This window comes from Prionailurus viverrinus, chromosome F2 (genome assembly GCF_022837055.1).
Source record: "Prionailurus viverrinus isolate Anna chromosome F2, UM_Priviv_1.0, whole genome shotgun sequence".
Lineage (NCBI taxonomy): Eukaryota > Metazoa > Chordata > Mammalia > Carnivora > Felidae > Prionailurus > Prionailurus viverrinus.
In genome coordinates, this window is record NC_062578.1 from 82,874,580 (window position 1) to 82,896,337 (window position 21,758).

The 21,758-nt window shown below is 65.8% G+C and overlaps 2 protein-coding genes across 8 annotated transcripts in view; one reads left to right on the top strand and one right to left on the bottom strand.

Moving 5' to 3' along the window:
- Nucleotides 1-813, top strand: part of IQANK1 (IQ motif and ankyrin repeat containing 1) — a 19,463-nt gene extending 18,650 nt beyond the window's left edge. Inside the window, 2 exon segments of the mRNA XM_047841780.1 lie at nucleotides 56-190; nucleotides 253-813. Coding sequence (XP_047697736.1) covers nucleotides 56-190; nucleotides 253-556 — 439 coding nt within the window. The 3' untranslated portion in view covers nucleotides 557-813.
- On the bottom strand, nucleotides 776-21,664 carry SCRIB (scribble planar cell polarity protein). 7 transcript variants are annotated; one of them, XM_047841758.1, is made up of 37 exons: nucleotides 21,410-21,664; nucleotides 20,060-20,177; nucleotides 19,873-19,951; nucleotides 19,686-19,775; nucleotides 19,526-19,582; nucleotides 19,364-19,427; nucleotides 19,194-19,268; nucleotides 18,981-19,125; nucleotides 18,525-18,643; nucleotides 18,104-18,303; nucleotides 17,844-18,010; nucleotides 17,634-17,761; nucleotides 17,433-17,558; nucleotides 16,496-16,663; nucleotides 15,972-16,373; nucleotides 15,264-15,308; nucleotides 14,776-14,865; nucleotides 14,189-14,266; nucleotides 13,231-13,554; nucleotides 13,066-13,146; nucleotides 12,727-12,981; nucleotides 12,079-12,189; nucleotides 11,683-11,976; nucleotides 11,404-11,592; nucleotides 4,875-4,985; nucleotides 4,724-4,771; nucleotides 4,458-4,529; nucleotides 3,467-3,535; nucleotides 2,751-2,858; nucleotides 2,504-2,663; nucleotides 2,268-2,397; nucleotides 1,980-2,165; nucleotides 1,744-1,886; nucleotides 1,615-1,652; nucleotides 1,431-1,505; nucleotides 1,197-1,248; nucleotides 776-1,116 (listed from the first exon to the last, which is right to left on the bottom strand). In XM_047841758.1, the coding sequence occupies exons 1-37, from the start codon at nucleotides 21,566-21,568 to the stop codon at nucleotides 980-982; spliced, it is 4,893 nt and encodes a 1,630-aa protein (XP_047697714.1). In that variant the 5' UTR covers nucleotides 21,569-21,664; the 3' UTR covers nucleotides 776-979. The 7 variants fall into 7 exon arrangements, with proteins under 7 accessions (XP_047697714.1, XP_047697712.1, XP_047697715.1 ...); XM_047841756.1 differs by having other exon boundaries at nucleotides 15,264-15,326; XM_047841759.1 differs by lacking the exon at nucleotides 15,264-15,308.
- Nucleotides 21,665-21,758: the final 94 nt, after the last annotated feature.

The window sequence follows — 21,758 nt, forward strand, 5'->3', positions numbered from 1 at the left end:
GTGACGGCGAGCGGAGGGTTTGGGTGGACGGCGGTGACCCGGTGGCCGCTCCCAGGTGGCCTCTTGTCATCGACCCTTCGGGCCAGGCAGCCACCTTCCTGCGCTACCAGGACACCAACTACGTGGACGCGGTGAACCCGGACCACTTGCGGCCGGAGAGGATCCGGCTGGCGCTGCTGGGGGCGCTCAGGTAAGGTGGGCGGAGGGCAGGGGCCCCTCCGCCGGCCCCTCACCCACCCGCCTGCCCCGCAGGTACGGGAAGCCGCTGGTGTTCGACCTGCGCGACGTGGACCTGTTCCCCGCCGTGCGGCAGCAGCTGGAGGCGGTGCAGCCCGGCCTGGCGCAGGAGCTGCTGGGCCGCGGGCTCCTGGAGCGGGAGCGGTACCTGTCGCTGGTGCGGCCCGCCGACGGCCCCGAGTACGGCCCCGCCGGGTTCCAGGAGGCGCGCCTGCGGCACTTCCGCCTTCTCTTCATCACCAGGGCTCAGCGGCCGTCGGAGGAGCAGCTGCGGGTGCTGCTCCCGGTGCGCGTGCAGCTGCCCCGCGGGGGCCTCTAGCGCCCGGCCCGATAAAGTCAGCCCTGGGATGCGGGGCCGTGACCCCCAGGACCGTACCTGCCTCCCACTGTGTGCAGCCACCCCGTGTGGGGAGTGGGGCGGGGTGTGCGTGGGGGCCCCGGATGGGGGAGGGCCTGGGGGTTCAGGGTTGTTTCCGGCCCCCCCCCAGCCCAACCACCGTGAACCCCAGCCGTGGGGTGTGGGCAGGCAGACAGGAGGTAAAACGTAGTCAACTTTATTCTTCTTAAACCACAAAATAGAGTCTTTGGTTGTACAAACGTCACTAGTTACAGTCTTGCCAACAGGTCCCAACCGGGGAGGGGCCTCTTTAAAATGCTAACACCCAGGTTAAAAGACTCGGGGCGGGGGCGGTGGTGCTGCGGGCAGGGCCCCCACCCGAGTCAGGGGAGGTACCCAGGACCTCTAGGAGGGCACTGGGCCCAGGCCGCGGCGCCCTGGCCGGATTGGGCGGCGGCTGCTGCACAGCGTCACCTCCTCGGGGCCAGGCGAGGGCCTGCCCAGGAGCACCACGGCCACCTCTCCGTCCTCCTCCTGCAGGCCTGGTGGGCAGAGGCAGGGCAGTGAGCCGACAGGGGGTGGGGTGGCCTGGGGGCACCCCCGGGCCTCACCTGTCACTTACCAGGGCCAGGAGACGGTTCCAAGGACCTCAGCTCCTCAGCAAAATCTGGGGACTGTGATGGGGAGAAGGGTTGGGTCAGGACTGCAGCCAGGGGCTGCCTGCAACCACCCCTGAGAGCCGGGGTGGGGGTCCCCGCGCCCACGGAACAGGACTGGAGACAGGCAGAGAGGGCGGGACAGGCCTGGTGCAAAGGCGGCAGGAGCCCATGCGGCTGTCCCGCGGAAGGGCCTGTACCTGCAGGTCATAGACAGGTCTGGAAGAAGGGAGGGCTGCAAACACCCTGTAGTCAAACTTCCTCCCAGACAAGGCCTTGAAAGGACAGCGTGAGGGAGAAAGGCAGAGAGCGTGAAAAGGGTGAGGGGAGAGGCAGAGTCTGGGGAGGGGGGTACGGGACAGGCATCGACTGCTGACTCCTCACCAGGCGTCCAGGAGAGGTGCTGGTCTGGGGGCCGAGGTCTGGGGGGGGGGGGGGGGGGACAAGAAGTGGGTGTTGGGGGAGGTGTGGGCTGCAGGGCAGGCCCGCCGCCTCCCCTACCGGGACACAGACCTTCCAACGGGGTGGGTGACGGGGTGGGCGCCGGTGAGGGGGCCTCCGCCAGCCGCTCCAGGGGCCCGCGCCTGCCTCGGCCCTCCTGGGACTTGCTGAGGACCATCTGTGCACGGAGGGCATCCTGTTCCAGGGACTTCATCCTGAGAGCAAACGGGAGGCGGGGCTGGGCAGGTGGTGCGGTGGCCGCAGGCAGCGGGGGCAGGGGAGGCCTCGCTGGGCCGCAGGGGCCTCACCTGGCCGCCCGCCACAGTGCGCGCTTCTCGGCCTCCAGGGCACGGCGCTCGGCAGGGGACAGAGCCCGATCGGGCGCAGGCAACTCGGGGCTCTGGACACGGAGTCGCTCCTGATGGCGCCGCTCCGCTTTGGCTGTGCGCACCGGGGCGCTGCCTCCCGGAGGCAGGGGGGACGAGGGTCCGAGCCTGGGACAGGAGATGGGACAGGAGATGGTACAGGAGGGCCGGGTGGGTGGAGTGCTGGGGGTACAGGGGCACCCGGGGAGACGCTGGGTGCTGCCCCCTCACCCTGTGGTGGGGCCGGTCGGGGGCGGCAGCTCCTCTGGCTCATCGGGGGGTTCCCCATCCAGGTCCAGGGGGGGCCCGGTGCCCTCTGCCTCCCGCATCATCTGCGCCCTCTTCTGCTGCAGCTTCCGGGCTGGGGGGGTGAAGGGGGCGCGGGGGGGGGGGGGGGCGGGGGGCGGGGCGACAGGTCAGGCCCTGGCCTGGCCCCAGCCCTCCCCGCTGCCCATCCGGCCGCTCACCTTCCTCCTCCTGCATCTTGCGCAGATCGTCGGCACCCACCAGGGACACGCGCTTGGGGGGCCCCTCGGCTTGGGGCAGCCGCACCTCCAGTTCAAAGTACTTTTGCCGCTCGCGGAAAGAGAGCTGCTCCGGGGAGGCCGCGGGCCCAGGTGTGGGGGACTGGGGAGAGTGGGTCCTGAGGCCCGGCCCCTCCGGCACGCGCCCCGCAAGCACATGCAGAGGAAGGGCGGGCCGCCCACCGTGTACCTGGGCGGGGGTGTCCTGCGGCGGGTGTGGGCCGGGCACGGCGGCAAAGGTCCTGTAGGCCTGCTTCACGTTGGTGGGCAGTGCGTCGGGGGAGGGCGGGGAGGGGAGCTGAGGGGTGGGGCGCACGTGAGTCGTGCAGAGACAGCCATCATCAGCCACCAGCTGTCCCCACCAGCTGCCCGAGACGCCTGGACACTGGAGGTCAGAGCGCTCACAAAACGGGGATCACCTCTATCCCTGGGGGCCACAGAGTCCCTGGCCAGGCCTCAGCCGCTTTTGTCAGCAGAGGGAGGGATCGGGGTTCAGGTAAGGGGGAGGGGGGGAGTTGGTGCAGGAAAGAGACACGGAGCCAAGGTGAGTGGTCAGGTTGGGTACCCAGGGGCACGGGGCCGACACTTACCTGTCTGCCGTCTGGTGGGCAGGGGCAGAGGCCGGGAGCTGGCCTCTGAGTTGGCATTGCCAGTGCCCACCCCCCGCTGCCCTCTCATGCAGCTGACCCAGGGAGCCTGAGTAGGGCCAAGCTGGCCCCCAGGGCCTCACAGACAAGAGGACAGGCAGAGGTGAGGCAGCTCTGACCCCGGGGGCCCCGGCGAGCCCTCACCCACACCACCAACCACCTCTGGCCAGGGAGGTGCCGGCAGGCTGTGCCCTCACAGTCCGAGTGGCAGCTGGGGGGAGGTGCTGTCCCCTCCGCCCCCCACCCACTAGGCACTCACCTGCTGGCAGCTGGGGGAGGGGGAGCGGGGAGCCTCGGGCATCTTCCCTCCGGCTGTTCCAGACAGGACCTGCAGGGTTAGGGTTAGGGTCAGGCTGGAGTGAGGGTCAGGCAGGGGTGGGGCCTCGCAGGGGGTGGGGCGCTTGGCAGAAGCTGGTCTTCGGCTCCTGACCTGACCCCAGTCCAGGCGGCACCCCCAGGTGGACATAAACACCTGTTTGGCCAGTGTGAAGGGTCCCCCACCAAAGGCCACAGCCTGGAGCCCCCCAGGATCCCCTCTGCACCCCACAATGCCAGGGGGACAGGAAGGAGGCTCTGACCACAGCGAGGCAGCTGTTCCATAGGCGGCGCCCCCGGCTCCCCTCCCCGTGTTCTCTGAAGGGGCGTGAGCCAGGGAGGCCCAGACCCTCGCCTGCCACCCCGTGGCATAGTCCTCCTGGTCAGAGGACACGGGCCCCACCCCTGCCGTGGGGTTCCCGCTCTCAGCTGTTCACAGTTGAGGGAAGGTCTACAACCAAAGCCTCCGAGATGCCCCCCCAGCACGACTCCCCGCTGCTCTCGGTCGTGTTGGCGCCTCGGGCAGCCGCTGGGAGGGGTGCTCCCATCTCGTGGGGGAGGGCTGAGGACCCGACCTCCGTCCCGTCCAGCACAGCTGTCAGCAGCGGGCCACTTTCCTCCGGCCCGGCCTTCATCACGGCTGCTCAAAGCTGTCCTCCTCAATGGCAGACCCCCAGTGGCTCTGGAGGCCTCCAGCTGCCTCTGCCTGCCCCTCCCCAGCCCTCAGGCCAGGCTCAGGCTCTCCTCCGGTGGGTCTGAGGGGAGGGGGCTTCCTGGGATCCGGCCCCCAAGCCCTGTGTGCCTCTGCCTCAGGTGCCCCCGTGGGCCCTGCCTGGTCCCTGGGGTCTTGGGGGAGGAGGGGGGCCAAGGCAGGGGTGGGTCAGAGCCTAGAGGGCAGACGAGAGAGTGGGCTGGGCTGTCACCTGGACACTGACCCTCTGCGTGCTGCCAGCGCCGGGCGTGGCGGCCGTGCGGTGGTCCAGCTTCAGGCCCTCCGGGCCCCGACCCTGGGGAGCAGAGTCGACAGTGGTGTGAAAGGCCGTGTCTGCACCTGAGTGTGGGACAGGTCGCCGCCAGGGGAAGGGAGGGCCTGGTGGGCATCTGGGCCGCTGCCTACTGTCCACCCTGGCACCCTGCGGCGCCCCAGGCCCGAGTGTGAACGGAAGCCTAGTGTACAGGGCAGGGACACCTGGACACTCACCACAGCTTCCAGTCCCCACTGTGGGGTCTGTCCTGGTAGCTCCTTCTCCTATGAGCAGAGAAGGCACTAGTCAGGGACCACCGGCCTCAGGCTCCGCGCCCACCCCTCCCCCTACCCCGCCCCCTGGGGCTGAACTGCAGGTGGTTCTGACCTTGCCAGAGCCCTCGGGGCTCAGCTCCCGGTCGACGGAGGAGATGCTCTCCAGGCTGTTCCGGCGGCCGATTCCTGCCGCGAAGGGGTTGGCAATGACACCCGGGGACACCTAAGGAGAGACGTGGGCTAAGGGCGGGACCCCCGGTCTCGGGGTCCCCTCCGCAGGTAGGCTGAACCTGCCAGCGACCCATACGGCTGAGGCGGCCTCTGGGGTGGGCAGATCCGTGACCGGGTACCGCCGGCACCCCGGACGTTGTGCCGTCACTGCCTCTGCCTCAGAACATGGATGCACATCACGAGCACCAGAGGCCATTCTGACACGAGGCAGGAGGCAGGGGAGGCTGACCGTGTACGCTCAGCCCGGGAAGCAGGTGACAACACCGAGATGGGGTGGGGATGGGGGGCACCGGGCAGGGGTGCCTGGCGGCACAAAGCCTCTTCCGACTCACAGGCTGCTTCTGGAATCTGCAGCGCGAGCGCCCAGAAAGCATTCTGAAACAAAGGACACAATGCAGGAGGAAGCCCGGCAGCTCGGGGTGGTAAGGGGGGCGGGCACCGTCTCCTGCCAGGTACCGGCCGGCAGAGCAGTGGGAGGAAGGAGGGAAACAGCGTAAGGTCTGTCCCCAAACTGTGCTTTAACCGTGAGCCCCGAGGGCGGAAACACGGGAAGGGCTCACTCCAACCCCACGAGAGACAAGAGGGGGAACTCAGCCGTGAGCAGCAGCAGGAACCGGAGGGTGGCACAGGAGGCACGGAGACTCCCCTCGGTGTGAACGGCTCCCGCTGACGGGGGCGGCTGTCGGTGTGGGCCAAAACACCTATCCGGCTGCGGCCGACACTCAGAAAGCCGGAGTGAAGCGGTGAGCGAGGGGAGGGCAGAGAGGTGCCAGCCACATGGAGAGCGAGGACAGGGGGTGCCCACAGCAGAGAAGAGGGGCTCAAGGATGGAAACAGTGGACAGACAGGGACGCTGTCATGACGAACGGAGCCATCCATGAGGCAGGTATGACAACACGAACTGGGCGCTGGACAGGCAAGAGGCTAGAGGGGGAGAGTGGAGTCTGCTAGGAACGCGGGCTCGACAGAAACCCTGCAGCGGGAGACCCCCAACTGGGACTGAGATTCTGACAACAGTGGAAGATGTAACAGACGCTAAGGAGCCCACCTTCTCAACTTCTGGAACACGGCAGTCAGAAGGCCGCAGGCGGGCCTGAGAGAGGCGGGGCCCTCAGACCAGGGAGCACGGTCGCGCACGGGGACTGAGCGGAAAACACTAGTGGCAAGGCGGCCGGGTCCGTCGTGGCAGAGGAGGCCACGTACACAGGGAGGGGCCGGCCTGGGAGGCCACTGGGATGGTGGATGACGACGTGAACTCCTGCTTTCCCACAGTCAGAGACACAAATGTCAACACGCACCCACTCATGGAAGAGCCCGTCCGCCGAGAGGCGCTGAGGCCACGAGCACACCTGGGGCCCAGACCTTGGCTTCTAAATACCACTTTCCACTAAAAGGAACGAGCACTCCTTGGAGAAATGGGCCGCAGAGTCGGGCGGGAGAACAGGAGATGAGCCCAGAGTGACCCGTTGTGCCGGAAACTAGGTTGCTCAAAGGATCGTGGGCCAGGTTAGAGGGGCTGGCGGGGAGCCCCTTCCATCGGCCATGTCCAGGGCTACTGCAGCATGAAAGCAGCGGCCATGGCGACAAACCATCACCCGTGAAACAACGTGGAGGCCAGTGAGTCTGCGATCGGGGCAGGCGGGGGAGCATCTAACTGCAGAGAAGGGGGAGCCCCTCCTGGCAGCACAAGGCCGACCGACAAACGCGGGAGGAGCAAGTTCAGAATGTCATCACTGGCAACGACCGCGACACTGACGCCAGAGATCCCTGCAGGCGCTAGAGTTGGCGGCGGACACGGGACGAGTGACGGACATTCAGACTCTCTCAACGCCCCCCCACCCACGATACTAATTTCAAAGGGAAAAGAGTCACTTGCAGTGAGGACACCTGCGGACAGCACTGTGGAGACCGCGGGTGACGGGCCAGACCGCCATCTGTGTGCCCTGCCACAGAGGAGGCTCTGGGGGGACAGGGGTCAGCCTGCGGGGAGCGGCCACGGGCCACGGTGCACAAGGTCAGGGTCGGGGAGACTGCAGAGACGCGGCCACCAGGCTCCCACCCGCGCACTCCCGCACTGAGCCCTCTGCGACGAGAGACGCCGGGGACTGTGGGGGAGGCGCACACACGGCCTCTGAGTGAGAGATTCTGTGGCCTGTTCTCGCTTTTTTCCAAATTTAAAATCATTTTATGTATTTGCTCATATTTTTCAAAAAGAAATCATGGCAGACTGACCCCAGACTGACACACCTGGTGGCCTGCAGGGACAGAAGTCCGACTCCTCAAAGTGCTGTTTGTAGTTTTGGCTTTGGGACCACGTAAAGACTCACACTAGCACAAAAGAGCGGTTTAAAACCATCCCTAAAAACCGAGAATGAGGAAGCCCAGCTGCCTACCAGGCTGGCAGCATAACAACACGACGAGTTATTCCAAGTCACTTCAAACACAGTATTGGGACCATACACCCTAGTAAGGAAATCTTTTTTTTTTTTTTTTTTTAATTTACTTTTGACAGAGAGAGAGAGAGACAGAGCATGAGCAGGGAAGGGGCAGAGAGGGAGAGAGACACAGAATCCGAAACATGCTCCAGGCTCTGAGCTGTCAGCACAGAGCCCGATGCAGGGCTGGAAATCACAGACCGCAAGATCGTGACCTGAGCCGAAGTCGGACGCTCAACCGACTGAGCCACTCAGGCGCCCCATAAATCTTAAGAACTCGGGGAAATCTTAACTTGCTCTCAACGACCTTGGTATTAACAGCTTCAGAACTATTGAACATAATAACAATACTTAAAGTTTTGATAGAAAAGAGACACAAATATAAAATCAGAAGTAAAAACCCTGCAAACTTAATTATGAATCAAAAATAACGGTACAGTGGGACGCCTGGGTGGCTCAGTCAGGCATCTGATTCTTGGTTTCGGCTCAGAGCAGGATCTTATGGTTTGTGGGTTCGAGCCCCATGTTGGGCTCTGTGCTGACAGTGCAGAGCCTGCTTGGGATTCTCTCTCTCTGTCCCTCCCCTATACTTGCTCTCTATCTCAAAATAAGTAAGTAAACGTCAAAAAAACAAAAACAAAAAACAGTACAGTGACACCTGGCTGACTAATCAATGGAACATGTGACTCTCGATCTCAGGGTCACGAGTTCAAGCCCCATGTTTGGTGCGGAGCCTACATAAAAAAATGAAGAACAGTACAAACTCATGGCTTACCTCTTTCTAGAAACATCCACATCCTGGGCCGCACGTGCTGCAGAGGCTGGGAAGCAATGAGCCCAGCGCCATGAGTGCCACAGGCCAGTACGGGGCAGGGTGGCGGGGGGGGGGCGTTGCCGAAGCGCCACTCGTGGCTGAGAGGTGCCAGGGTCCTCTCAGAAATGGCCGATTCCAGGGCCGGGGGAGGAAATACCTGGTCACTCAGGAGGGCAAGGAAGCTATCGAATGACAGGTGCCACACTAAACAGAAGCCACATGTCCAATGAGGGGACAGTGTGAGTGCAAAACACAATGGGTTCGAAGACATCAAGAACACGCAGACCTGTGAATTCACAGTAACGCTAAAAACAAAAACAAAAAAGGGTTCGGTTGCTACCCTTGAAGCTTTCCAAGGCCCCAGCTTGTTATTTAAAACCCCGTCGGGACAACGGGAGGGACCCGGCGTGCGGTCTTGCCTGTCCCGGGCAGCGCCTTGTCTCGGGCCCCGCGGCCGGGAGGGGCTCTCTTCCTAGAGGCACACGGAGGCGTGCGGGGGGAGCCCTCCCTCACGGCAGAGACTAAGGGGGCGCCGGAAAGAAAAGGTACCCGTGGCCAAAGCCCGAACGCTGGCCCCTGGGAAAGCCAGTAAGAGACGCGCCGGCAAACGTGAGCCGGAGGGCAAGATAACAGCTGCTCCGTTAGGAAGGGACGCGACCGCACAGGGGAAGGGCCGTGGCGCAGAGGGTGGGATGAAGGAGCCGGGTGGCCGTCCGTGTGGACGGGACGGTGGGCGTGTGCCGTGCCGTTCCCGCCGCCCGATCCTCCCCGGAAGCGGACGCTACACTACACAGGCGAGGACACTGAGGCCGGGAAGCCAGCGCCTGCCCAAGGCTCCGCAGTAAGGAAGGGCTGTGCCCCGGGTTGCGCTGGAACAGAGGGAGCACTGGCCTCGCCGGTGGAGCCGGCTCCAGCAAGTTCTCATGAGCCCCGCCTCTAACGAGCTGCCAGGGGCGCTCGGGAGGAAGGCGGCCAGTGCACCAGCTGGCGCTGAGACTGGTTTTCAGGACCCGAAAGGGTTCAGGGGACACTCGGCAAGCCCGGACCCTACGGGGCGCAGACAGGCTCTCACACGAGCCTGGGGTACGACACTGGGGGGGGAGGGGGGGGGGAGCAGCGAGGAGAGCATTCTGAGGGCCCTGCCCCGTGCCCTGGGGCACGCGGAAGTGTGTGCAGTCCACTTCTCACTGCTGGCACGGGGCAAGGCCACCAGAGCGGACCAGGGGGGCCTGACCAGGAAAGCGAGACCCGCATACGCCGCTCAGGATGCAGGACCTCCACGCAGAGAACGGTAAGCAAGAGCAGAGCGGTCCACACGTGGGCTTGGAAAAAGCACGCTCTCGCGGCAGAAGAGCTCCCGAGATCAAGGCTAACCCTCGAGTCCTAATCAACTTCTGTTACAGAACTTGACAGGTTTGTTTGGAACAGAAAACACAGAAACAGACTGAAACTTTTCTAAAGTAGAAGCAAAAGGTGACGTGACCAATCAGGGATCCAAGGGCACCAGAAAGTGGCCGTGTTTAGGACCACGTGCAGCAGCTCTGGACACACTGAACTCTCACAAAGACGGCCCCAGGTCCCCAGACCCGTGGGGAGCGACAGGTGAGCAGTCCCCACTCCTGAGATGACGCATCGCCCACTCGGAAAACAATCCAGGGGGACTGCAGAGCTCTGTCTTTAAAAAGTTACATTAGTACAAGCAAGAAACACACAGCGACATTCTGACAATTCTTTGAAGCAAGGAAGATTTTCCTAAGCAAAACCCAAAATCCAAAGACACAAAGGAAAGATCAGAAAACTTAATTAACAAAGAACTTAGGTTTCTAAAACCTCAAAGAAATCACTCTTAAAGAGCAAAAGCGATAAAAACAATCGCGTCCCACATAACAAAAAGCTGACACTCAAAACACGAAAGAGCACAGGTCGGTCTGCGAGGACAGACGGACGGTCCGAGTGCCCCCAGGCCTCCTTCCCGCACAAACGCCCCCAAAGCACAGAGATGGGCTCCCGAGCCTGCTGGCCAGCATGCTGGAGGAAGGCGCAGACGTGGCGACCCGTGGAGGGACCACTAGGCACAGCCACGTGAAAGGGCTACCAGCAGAACCACGTGCCCGGACGGCAAAGCCAAGTGTGGGCACCCCCGTAACTCGGGGACACGCCAGCCCCACTCCCTCGGGGGTTTGAGCCCCTCACCACGTAGCTGTTCTTTTCTCTTCAACTAAAAGGCTTTCAAGTCAGCAAACATGTAAACTTTTCAAAACACACACGGGAAACGCACAAAAGGTAAAGCCTTCTCTGGGACCACCCGGTCTAGACCTCAAGTCCTAAGAGAAACCCCTCCCAGAAGCCACCACCGGGGTTCCCGTGAAGGCAAAGGGAGGTGTGGGCACGGGGCATCCGGCCTGGCCTGGAGTGCAGAGCGTGAGCACGGCCTCCCTTCCACGCAGCAGACGATACACAGAACCAGGGATGAGCCCCCACTGGCAGTGCAGGGACAAGGTGGCAGGGAGCCACCGTCCCCAGGATGCGCTGCAGACGGCCGGTCTGAGGGGGCTGCCCCATCCCCAGGCAGAGTAGGCAGCCACTGTGGCGTAGGGTCCTCAGAGGCCTGTTGGGGCGCAGGCACAGCCGCGTCACCTTTTGCCTGGGGGCCCCGGGGACAGCAGTGGAGAAGGTGGGAGAGGGTGAGACAGGGGACCCTCCAGAGCAGAGGGGAAGACTCAGAGGCCAGACTCGTTCAGACCGAGGGCCCCGCACACGCCCCACGTGGCTTCCGTTCTGAGGTGCGTCCTGGGAAGCAAGGTCCCCTGAGGGGTCCCCACACGTGTCTGCAGGCAGAGTCCCGAGGGGCCCCAACTTCGCTGCGTGCGTGGCTCAAAGCCATGCTGTCGCGGCTCGTGGCCCTGCCCTGCAGATGCCGCCCACCCGAAGGCACCCGGCTTCTTCTAGGGCCCAATCGTGCCGTCAGTTCACACGCCTTGTCCCACCCAGGACCGCGGCCCCCTCCCACGTGGACTCACAGTGGCCGAGGGCTTCCCCAGGCCTAGAGATGGAAAGACCAGCTTTCCCAGCCCACACAGGGTCACTCCTCGCACGTCTAGGCTGCGCTGCAAACAGGACCCCGTCCTTGTGGCAGGGCGCCGATGGGGGTGGGCACTGACCTCGGCAGGGGAGGCAGCGTCGGTGTCGAAGCCATCACAGACGAGCACGGTGAGGGTGTCGCCCACGCTGCGCAGCAGCCGCACGGCCTCGCCGTGTGTCAGGCCCAGCAAGCTCTGCTGGTTCACCTCCAGCAGCCGCAGCCCCACCCGCAGCCGGCCGTCACGCCCCGCTGCTCCCGTGGGGCTCACCTGCAGAGAGACCCGGACCTCGAGGTCTACGATGGTTCCTCTTCCCCGAGGAACCCAGTGGGGCGGGGCCGGCCGAGGAGGGGCCCTCACCTTGGAAATGAAGATGCCCTCGTCTGTGGGGTCACAGGGGTTCCCCGCATGGCCCTTGGCGCCCCCTCGGATGCTGATGCCCAGCTTCTCGCCGGGAGCTTTCTGGATACAGAGTTCCCGCATGCCCGGGGGTGGCGGGTCCCTCCTCACAAGCAAGACCAGCTCCAGGCAGGGCCGAAGCAGGGCACTGACCGCCTCCTGGTGCGTGGCCTCCCGAATGTCCTGCCCGTTCACTGCCAGGATGCGGTCCCCAACCCGGAGGCCGCTGCGTGCAGCCAGGCCCCGTGGGAGCACCTGTCAGTGGGGGTAGGGGTGAGGTCCGGTGGGCCGCAGGCCTTGCTGCCCCCTGCCTGGGCCGGGCCCTCCTAGCAGAGACACACGCGGGGCCCACTCTACCTTGGAGATGAATACGCCAGGCTCCTGGATACCAAACGGGTGGCTGGAGTGATCAGAACCCCCGACGATGCTGAGCCCCAGTGGGCCCCCGGCTCTCGGCAGGCAGATCTCCTGGGGATACCCAAGGGCGTGAGGAGCTGGTTGGAATGAGCCTGTTGGAGCAGCAAAGGGATGCTTCTCCAACCCAGAGGGTGTACGGGCCCAGGGTGGCTGCATGCAGACAGGTTGTTAGGGACGCTGGGCGGTGGCCCCGCCACATCAGGACTGACAAAAAGACCGCGTGGGGAGGTGGCCAAGAAACGAAGGCCCAGGGGCGCCTGGGTGGCGCAGTCAGTTGAGCTTTCCACTTCTGTCAGGTCACGATCTCACGGTTTTTGAGTTCGAGCACCGAGTTAGACAGCTCAGAGCCTGGAGCCTGTTTCAGATTCTGTGTCTCCCTCTCTCTGCCCCTCCCCTGCTCACGCTCTGTCCCTCTCAAGAATAAGCACCAAAAAAAAATTTGTTTTTAAATAGAAAATGAAAAAAAGAAACGAATGCCCAGTGGCCTGGCACCAGAACGGAGAGGGCGGGGCGCTCCTCCCACCTGGTGTGAACCCTCTGGACGTGGAGGGGAGCAAGGGACAGGCAGGGAGAGGGCCACGGTCTTACCTCCACTGGGTATGGCCCCTCCAAGGTGGCAGCCGGTAGGCTGGGGGCCAGCCGCAGCGGCCCAGACTCCCCAGGGGTGGCAGCGGCCACGGCGGTGCTGGCCACACTGGGAGGTGTGTGGGGGGGTGGCGGAGGGCTGGGGGGAAGGGGCCCTCCGGCCCCACGCTCCAGCAGCAGGGCGATGGTGGGGGAAGCGGCGGTCAGCAGAGAGACGGCGTGGTCGTGCCTGGCTTCGGTCATGTCCACCCCGTTGATCTGCAAGAGCGAGGCCCGTCAGGGAGCCCTGGGAGGTGGGTGGAGCAGATGTGGCGGTCAGCCGGCCCCACGACGCCCACTCACCGAGAGGACTCGGTCGCCGACCTGCAGAGTACCCGCCCGGTGGGCAGCGCCCCCCTCTGCGATGCGGGAAATGAAGATGCCCTGCAGGGGAAAGGAGAGCTGAGTGGCACGCGCACGACCCCGGCCCCGAACCCTGGCCCCGCCTCACCCCATCGCCCGCCTCACCCCATCCCCGGCCCGGTAAGGCGTGGAGCCTTTCCCGCCGGCGATGCTGAAGCCCAGCCCCTTCTCGCTGCGCACAAGGCAGGCCACGTGGCGCTGGCGGAGGGGCCCGGCGGGGTCCGGCTGGAGCAGGGGCAGGCGCAGGGCAGCTCCCCGCCATTCCCGAGGGCTGTAGTCGTCCTCCGGCCGCAGGGGCGTGACGGTGACCGCGTTCTCCGGTTCCACCATGCGCTCCCGCCACAGCCGCATCTGCACAGTGCTGCCGGCCCCCCGCAGCGCCTCCACGGCCTGGTGGTGCTCGGCACCGTGCAAGGCCACGCCGTTCACCTGCGGGGCGGGACACCGGTCAGGCCAGGGCCACGGCCGCGGGGAGACCCTGCGCACGGGAGGGACCCTCCACAGATGGGAGACGGGAAAAAGAGCCAGCCCCGCGACTCGCACAAACCCGGGGTGAGGCCGCGGGTCGGCTGACGGACACGAGGGTGTCCTTCCTGCTGGCCCGCACCCGTCCCTCAGCCCAGCGGCCCGACTGAAGACGCCCGGGGTCGCCGGGTGTCTGACGCCATCCCTCCTCCCTGACCCCAGCCTGGCCGGGCTCCCTCTCCTCCGCTCTCCCTGCCGTACTGGCCACGGCACACACTCCTCCGCAGAGAGCTGCAGCGTGGTCTCAGCCCTGCCTGGGCGAACACCAGCCTGGCCCATAGCCTCCGTTCCCGGCCCCTTCTGGGCCCTGCAGAAAGGGCACGTTGCCCGCAGACCTTGCCCCGGTGTGTCCCCCAAGAGCTCCCGGATGCCCCTGCCCAGGCTCGGGAGCAGGAAACCAAGCCGGCGACCCAGCCTGCCAGAGGTGTGACCACCTCCCCGACCAGCCTCCACCCCCGGCACGGCCAGTGCCCTGCACCACCCGGATTCCCTCCCTGACAGCAAGGGCTGTGTGCAGCCTGGGGGGGGCCTGACCCACCTCGAGGAGCTTGTCACCCACCCGGACTCCCGCCCGGGCTGCAGGGCCCTCCTCTGACACTCGAGAGATGAATATACCCTGGAGAAGAAGCAGAGGCTGAGCGGAGAGACAGGACGGAGGCCGCGGAGGGGGTCCCATGCTGTCCCATCCCGTCGGGGGAGCAGCTGGGCAATGCCTGGAAACCCTGCACCAGGCTCGCAAAGATGCCCGAGGGCGCAGGGCAGTCACGGGCGCTGGGCTCACCGCCGGAAGTCCCGTGAGTCAGGGAGCTAGAAGGCCCAGGTCAATCTCTTGAGACGGTTTTCAATCCCAGACCCAACAGGGGTGACCCACGGAGGGAAAGCGGGATGCTGAGGAGAGCGTGGGCACCCGGCACTGCCTCCAACTAACCTGCCCGGCTCTGTCCCCAGTCAGCCATCAGGGCCGGGCACCCGGGGCCAGGGGTCCCTGAGGGTGAGCAGGCACCAGAAGAAAGCACGCCGTGAGGTTGGGGAGTGCGGTGGAACAGCTTTCAAAGCCACGAAAAACCTCGCAGAAAAAAGGCGGGGATGCAGGGAGAGGGGGCCTCGTGGGCCCTAGGTCCTCACCTCGTCATCCCCTTTGTAGGGCGTAGAACCCCTGCCACCAGCGATGCTGATGCCTAGTCCCCCCGTCTGCCGCACGATGGTGAGCGTGAGCTGGAAACAGAACAGGCTGGCTGTCCGAGGGCCGCCTGGGGGCCTGCACGGCGACGGGCACTGACAGAGCAGAGCACAGCCTGGACCGTGCCCAAGGCCCTGCGCCCACCCGTAGATACTGCCTCAAAGCTCCAGGGTCCCCACAGCTGGGAAGGCAGGGGACGCCCCAGCACCCCTGCTGACACCGGCTGCCTGCCCCAGGCCTGCACCCATCTCTGTCCGTCTGGGTCAGAGGGCCGGCTGGCCCCGGCACCGGGGAGGTGGGCGGGATCTGCCCAGGCGTGTGGGGGCAGGGGGGCGGGGGAGGGGGACAAGAGGCGTGAGAGCTCACAGCCCGGGAAGCAAGGCCAGCAGCCCGGGACAAAGAGCACAGAGCAGAGCACAGAGCAGGTACAGACCTCTTCCTCCTCAATGCGTGCGGGCTCTATCAGCAGGTTATTGGCCTGGTCAAACGACACCCCCTGTTAGGACGGGACCAGCGAAGGCATGCAGGTGAGCCCCGACCCTGCCCTGCCACCGCCTTACCCGGCCCCGCAGAGAGCAGAAAAGAGAGGAAAGACCACACCAAGCTCCCGCAGCCCGAGCACCGGCCCATCTCCCGGGGCACGCGGTCCCCTCCGCTCCAGACGCAGGGCTACCACTGCCACCGCCAAAACAACAAATGGGGCGGGATCAGCGGGTCGGGGGCCCCCAGGGCAGGCTGAGCCTGTGTCTGGCTGTCCCAGAGTACGGCCACCTAGGCCCCTCAGCTGCCACGGCATCACACCCGCTCTCCACACACAACCTCGACGTCAGATGCACAGAAGTGCTGTGGTGCTGACGTGTCCCCAGGGAGCAGGCAGGACCTTAGTGCGGGCCCACGAGAGCCCCCTGAGGGCCAGGGAGAGGACTGGGGCGTGGGTCCACAGTGGGGCCGGCAGGGCCTCGGGACCCAAGTCCGAACCCAGCCCAGGAAGACCTCGCGGTCAGCAGCCCTTGGGGAGGAGCCAAGAGCTGCCGTGAGTGCCCCGAGATACCAGTGTGGATGGAGGCCCGCTGAGGAGCAGTGTAGACCCTGCAGGGGCCAGCAGAGCCTGGGTCGACCGGGTATGCGAGCTGAGACCCACCTTGGTGGAGGGTGCAGAGACCAGGGCCGCCTCCTCCGCCGCCTCCTTCTCAGCCTCCTCTTCGTCCAGAGGAGCCTCCTCCTCCGCCTCCTCTTCCTCCTCTTCCTTCTCACCTTCCTCTTCGTCCCGAGGAGCCCAGGCTGTGTGGAGGCCGTTGTGCCAGCCCCCAGGCCCTGCCGGGCCCTCCCCGTCCGGCTGTGCTCCCTGCAGCAGGGCCACGACGGCCTCGGGCTGGGGCAGCTTGGAAATCTTGAAGTGCTTCTTATAGTGAGGCGTGTCCTTGCGGATAAGGCGCTGTCTCCCACCGGGCAGGGGCCAGGGCGCCTCCGGCTGCCCCTCCTCGCTCTCGCCGTCTTCCCTCGGGGGCAGCAGCAGCGTGTCCTCTGCGAAGCGCACTGTGGGCTGCGTGAAGCCGGGCGTGAGGACGGCGGCGTGGTCTGCACGGGCCCCCTGCCCGGACGCGGCTCGCGGACGCTGGGCAGCACGCCACTGCAGACCTCCGCGGGGCAGAGGCCCGGCCTCACCTCCTCGTAAGTCTCCTCCGCAGGCTCCTCTGGGGTGCCCGGGCCGGCTTCCTGCTGGCTCGGCCCCTGCGTCTCGGTCAGCGGCCCCTCGGGGTCACCCTGGGAGGCCGTGCCATCAGACGGCTGCGAGTCCTTGCTCAGGCCAGACTCGGTGCTCAGCCTCTTCTCCTGCGGCAGGGTCAGGCAGCTGGTCGGCCTGGGCGTTCTGCTGCCCCGACTGCAGAGCCCCCGGTGGGCTCACCCCCTGGCGGGTAGATGGAGCCCGTCCCAGCCCCCAGGGAAGCCACGCCGCCATCAAGATGAACAGACGGTGCGCAAAGCCACAGATCCGTGGCACAGCCCCTCGGGGGTCTTCCCGCAAAACACGAGATGGGGACCAGGCAGGTTCCAGAAGACCACCAGACCGACGACCGCCAGGCGCCCAGACGTGAGCACGGTTCCGCACGTGAGCCACGGCGGCTTCACAGAGCGGGTGGCCCGGCTCCACGTCCCTCCAGGCTGCAGATACCCTGCTGCACCCGAAGCGTCCCCGAGCTTTCCCCGACCCCAATGCCAGGAACCTCCAAACGAGCACCACCGGGCCCACCTGACTCAGGTCCCCGCATGCCACGCCAAAGCCGGTCGTGCCCCTTCCGGCTGTGTGAGGACCCGAGGCAGGTCTGACCCGCTCGCCTCGCTCTCCGCCCCTACACCGCCTCTGGTTCCTACCCGGCGCGTCTACACCACACGTCCCCCTGCACTCGTGCCAGCGGCCCTTGTGTGACGGGGCCCTGCTCCGCTGGAGAGCGTGGCGGACTTGGCCCTGGACCCCTGCCCCTCGGGCTCATCTCCTCCCAGCCCCCGCGCCCACCCCTAGGCACCCAAAGCCCTACACCCGTGACGGACAAGACACCCGGGGCCAGGGTCCCTTCTGTGCCAGGCGGGTTCCCATAGGCACCTCCTCCAAAGGCGAGGGTGGCCCAGACTCGGGCCTGCAGGCCAAGGCTTCGCCCCGACGTTCCTCGACACCCCTCTTCATCACCTTCAGCTCGCTGGGGTGAGGCGTGGCCCGACGTTGCAGGCCCTGCAGTGTGCAGGGGGGTGAGGGGGGGGGGCGGGGAGGATGCGCCCCCTCCCCCCCGGGGCGCCCCCACCATACCCGCTTCTCAGCAGCAGCTTCCTCGGCGTCGTCGCCACAAGCGGGGACCTCCAGAAACTGGATGACGCTGACGCGACCGAGCGGGGCGTCGCTCCAGCTCTCCGAAGGGCTCCGCTGCCCCGGCTCCTCTGAAGGACGCGGTCGTCAAGGGGATGCCCGGCCCTGCCCCTCAGACACAGCCGCCCCGTGGCCCCGTGGCCGGTCACCTACCGAGGCTGGGTGGGGGCTGTTGCGGCAGCAGGTAGCAGGTGAGAACCTTTTCGCCGGTCTGGGCGTCGTCCTCCGTCTGGAACCGGAGCATAGGCTGTGCCTGGTTCTCAGCCAGCCATAGGGCCTTGAGGTTGAGGTGGGTGAGCGCAAACGGCAGACTCCGCAGCCTGGGGGCCGGGGGGGGCGGGTGGCACGGAAGGTTCAGCGGGGGCCGGCAGGCTCGGCTGGCTCAGCGGGGGCCGGGCAGGGCGAGCACTCACCGGTTTCCAGCCACGTCCAGCACGTGCAGCTCAGCCGTGTGGGCGAGCTCGGGCGGCAGGGCGGCCAGACGGTTGTCCCTCAAGGAAAGGACACTGAGAGCCACACAGCCTCCGATCTCGGGCGGCAGCACCTCCAGACGGTTGCGGTCCGCGTTGAGATTGGTCAGCTTGGTCAGCTTCCCCAGAGAGCGGGGCAGAGCCTGGTCGGGGCCGAGGGAGGGTCACAGGTTGGTGGGAAACCGCCCCGGTCCGGAAGGAGAAGAGGACCTTTCTGCGGGGTTCGGTCTGGCACCGCTCCCTGTCCCCCGCAGGGAACCGCTTCCAGCCATAGCCTCCCATCCAAGCAGACCCCTGGGGGCTGCCACACGGCGCTCCTCTCCCCCCGCCTCAGTGTCCCCGGTCCCACCGGGCCGGGGCCTACCGTCAGCAGGTTCTCCGTGAGGATCAGCTCCGAGAGGTTCTCGCAGTCACCGATGGCCTCCGTCACCTCGCACAGACGGTTCTGGTCCACCTTCAGGATGGACAGCTGTTTCAGCTGACCTGGTATCGGGGAGACACGATGACACCGCTGTGTGGGGCAAGCCCCGCCCGGCTGCCCGTGCGGGGCACAGCTCAGAGCCCTGTCCTGCTGCAGACCCGGCCCCCATCACCCAACCCCCCTGCGCTTGCAGCCCTTTGAGCTCCCTGCCCCGGAGCTGAACTGCCAGGCTCCCTCACCCGCTCACCGGGCCCATCCCCACCCCAGTTTAATTCCCCTTCTCGGGGGCGTCTCTCGGAGTCTAGGTAAGTAGAGTCAGAGCCCTCCCCGAAAGGGCCCTCCTCCAGGCCGGGGTTCCCCGCCAGCCACGCCCCCCCCAGTGCCCCGGTCGGTGCTGACCGATGCCGTCAGGGAGCCGCTGCAGCAGGTTCTGGGAGAGCAGCAAGTCCGTGAGCAGCAGCAGCCCGCCGAGCTCAGAGGGCAGCTCCTCCAGCCGGTTCTCCGACACGTCCAGGCACACCAGGCGCCGCAGGTTCCCGAGCTCCTGGAGGTGGGCGCAGGGGGTCAGGGAGCAGCTGAGCACGGGCCAGGGGGTGCCGCACCCTCACTCACCGGGGGCAGTGTGGACAACTGGTTCCGGTCCAGCCACAGCTCTCGAAGATTGGGCAGAGCCCCCAGGGTATCGGGCTGCGAAAACGGACGGGGACAGGACGACAGGGTCAGAGCGAGAACCTGAGGTCCCCGGCCCTGCCTCGCCCGAGACAGCCCCGCCCTCTCCGCACCAGCACTTCCAGCTCATTGCCTCCCAGATCCAGCTGTTCCAGCTTGACCAGGAAGGACAGGGACCTGCGGAACAAACAGCAGGTGTCGCCTCGACTGCGCGGCCTAAAGCCCCGAGGGCCTCGGCCCAGGCAGGCACCGGATGAGGACCCGAGCCCACTCACGCAGGCAAAGACTTGAGCAGGTTCTCCCGGAGCTCCAGGGTCACCAGGTTGGCGAGGCTGAAAGAGAGATCGAGGTGGGGCGTGACGGAAACAGAGAGACGGCGGGGACAAGTGGAGAGGCAGGGCTGAGCCGAGTTCCCCTGCCCTGGAGGGCACTCACTTGCCCACGTCCCCGGGCAGCGCCTGCAGGGACACGTCATTCAGGGCCAGGTGAGCCAGGCTGCGCAGCTGAGTGAAGCCTTCCGGGAGCCTGCGCCAGAGGAAGGGGACCTCAGGTGTCCAGAACAGGGCTGCGTAACCTCCCGCACCCGCTGCTGCCCCCCACCCCTGCCATGGCCATCACCCACCTAGACAAAGGGTTCCCACTGAAATCTGCAATCTCCAGGGCCTTGCAGAACTTGATACTCTCGGGGATCTCCGGAATGTCTGTAGTAGGAGAGGGATGGCCATGGAGAGACACCCGTGGTCTCTGAGGACTCCGAGTCCTCCCTGCCTCCCCTAGGCTCCACCCCAGACCTGCCCTGGGCCCCGCACCGTTCCGGGACACGTCCAGCTCCACCAGCTGCATAAAGTTGGCCACCTCGGGGGGCAACCGCTGGATCTCGTTGTCACTCAGGCCCAGCTTCCGCAAGTTCAGCAGACGAAAGAAGGGCTGTGGGCAGGGAGTGGGGTCAGGGGTGCCTGGACTCTAGCAGAGGGCCCCTCCAAGAGCAGACACGAATTCACAGCTCACAGATCCCATGGGCCCCTGCCTGCTGCAGGCCCCACAGAAACCCAGGGTCCTGCCACATCACCTCAATCCGCAGCAGGAAAAGGAGAGAAAAACGCACACCCCCGTCTCCCTAAGCTTCTAAGTTCCTTTTGGGACCTGGTTCCTTCTCGTCAACTCAGACACGTTCCCTGCCGCTCTCTTTCCAAAGCGTTCCAAGTCTTGGCTGGTGAATACTCTCACGTCTAGCTGGGTGATTCTCCATTCCTCATCCTGTGTGCTCCCTTAAGGACTCCACATGCAACCTGAAAGCCCTCTTCCCCCTGTCCACTGGCGAGTCCTCCGGGGCCCCTGCTGGCTCTGCTGCTGCACCCAACTGACCCAGCCCAGATCTGCGGCAAGGACTGGGCAGTCACAAAGAAAAGTGACAAAATCAGCAAAGTACCCCAAGTACAGTGGTTTCGTGTACACGGGGACCGAAGACTCCTGGAGGTGGTGAGGGACAGAGCCCTCCCATCCAAGCCCAGAACAGGGTCACCACACCCTTTGTGGCACACGGCCCCAAGCACTGGGCCGCTTAGCAACCGGTCTCCAAAAAGGAAATCCTTTTATGACCTGCTTCCTTTAGTAACCTCTTCTCCAGAGCAGCCTTAGAAGGAAAGCAAGCTGACCGGGACGCACAATTGCAAGAAGAGGTAGACAGGCGGCAGACCTATCAGGGACAAGGACCTTGAGGACAGCTCCCCTACCCTGCCTCAGCCCCCAGGAGGAGAGCAGTCGGAGAACGCTGGGCTCCTCGCCTCCCGGGCAGTGTGAGAAAGTAGTCTTCACCTGCCAGACCAGGTTCGCCTACCCACCTCGACGGGCTCCATCCCATCCACCGCCCCCGTGCTTGCGCTCCCTTCGCTCCTAGACTGTGGCTATCCCTGTCACCCCCAGGCAGGCACCCGAGGAGCACTGCCACCTGGCGCCAGCACCCGAGGTGGGTGAGGAGGGTGGGGTTGGCCGGTAAGAACCAGCAGGGCCAGCTGGAGGCTGCGGTGCCCCGCCCGGGGCCAGCGCCTGCTGACGAGCCCTGGGCGAGCGGGAGCCGCCGCGGGGCCGATCCCGCCGACCGGTGCCCACCGGTGCCCAGGGCCGGGCCGGGCGGCAGGTAGGTGCGGGCGGCCGCTCACCTTGGGCAGCTCGCGCAGCTGGTTGGCGTCGAGGAGCAGCTCCTCCAGGCTGCGGCTGTAGCGGTAGATCTCCTCCGGCACGGCCTGCAGCGAGCAGTGCCGCTTGTCCACCGACTCCACGTGCCGGTTGCAGCGCCACAGCGGGATGCACTTGAGCATGGTGCGGGCTGGCGGGCGCGCGGCGCGGGCTCAGGCGCGGGCTCGGGCGGCGGGCTCGGCCGGGGGGCGGGGCCCGGTCCGCATGAGCGCCGGGCCGGCCGGCCGGGCGGGGGAGGGGCGGGGCGGCGGCGGCGGCGGCGGCGGTGCTGGGCCCGGGCCGCGCTCGGAACGCTCGGCCCGAGGCGGCCCG

Excerpts from the sequence above, each read along its gene's own strand:
- SCRIB (XM_047841756.1), bottom strand. The coding sequence starts at position 21,568 with ATGCTCAAGTGCATCCCGCTGTGGCGCTGCAACCGGCACGTGGAGTCG. Across the intron at positions 4,772-4,874 it reads GCCCCGAGGGCTCTGGCAAG|GAGAAGGAGCTACCAGGACA; the intron begins GTCAGAACCACC and ends CTCTGCTCATAG. Across the intron at positions 1,117-1,196 it reads GGAACCGTCTCCTGGCCCTG|GCCTGCAGGAGGAGGACGGA; the intron begins GTAAGTGACAGG and ends TCTGCCCACCAG.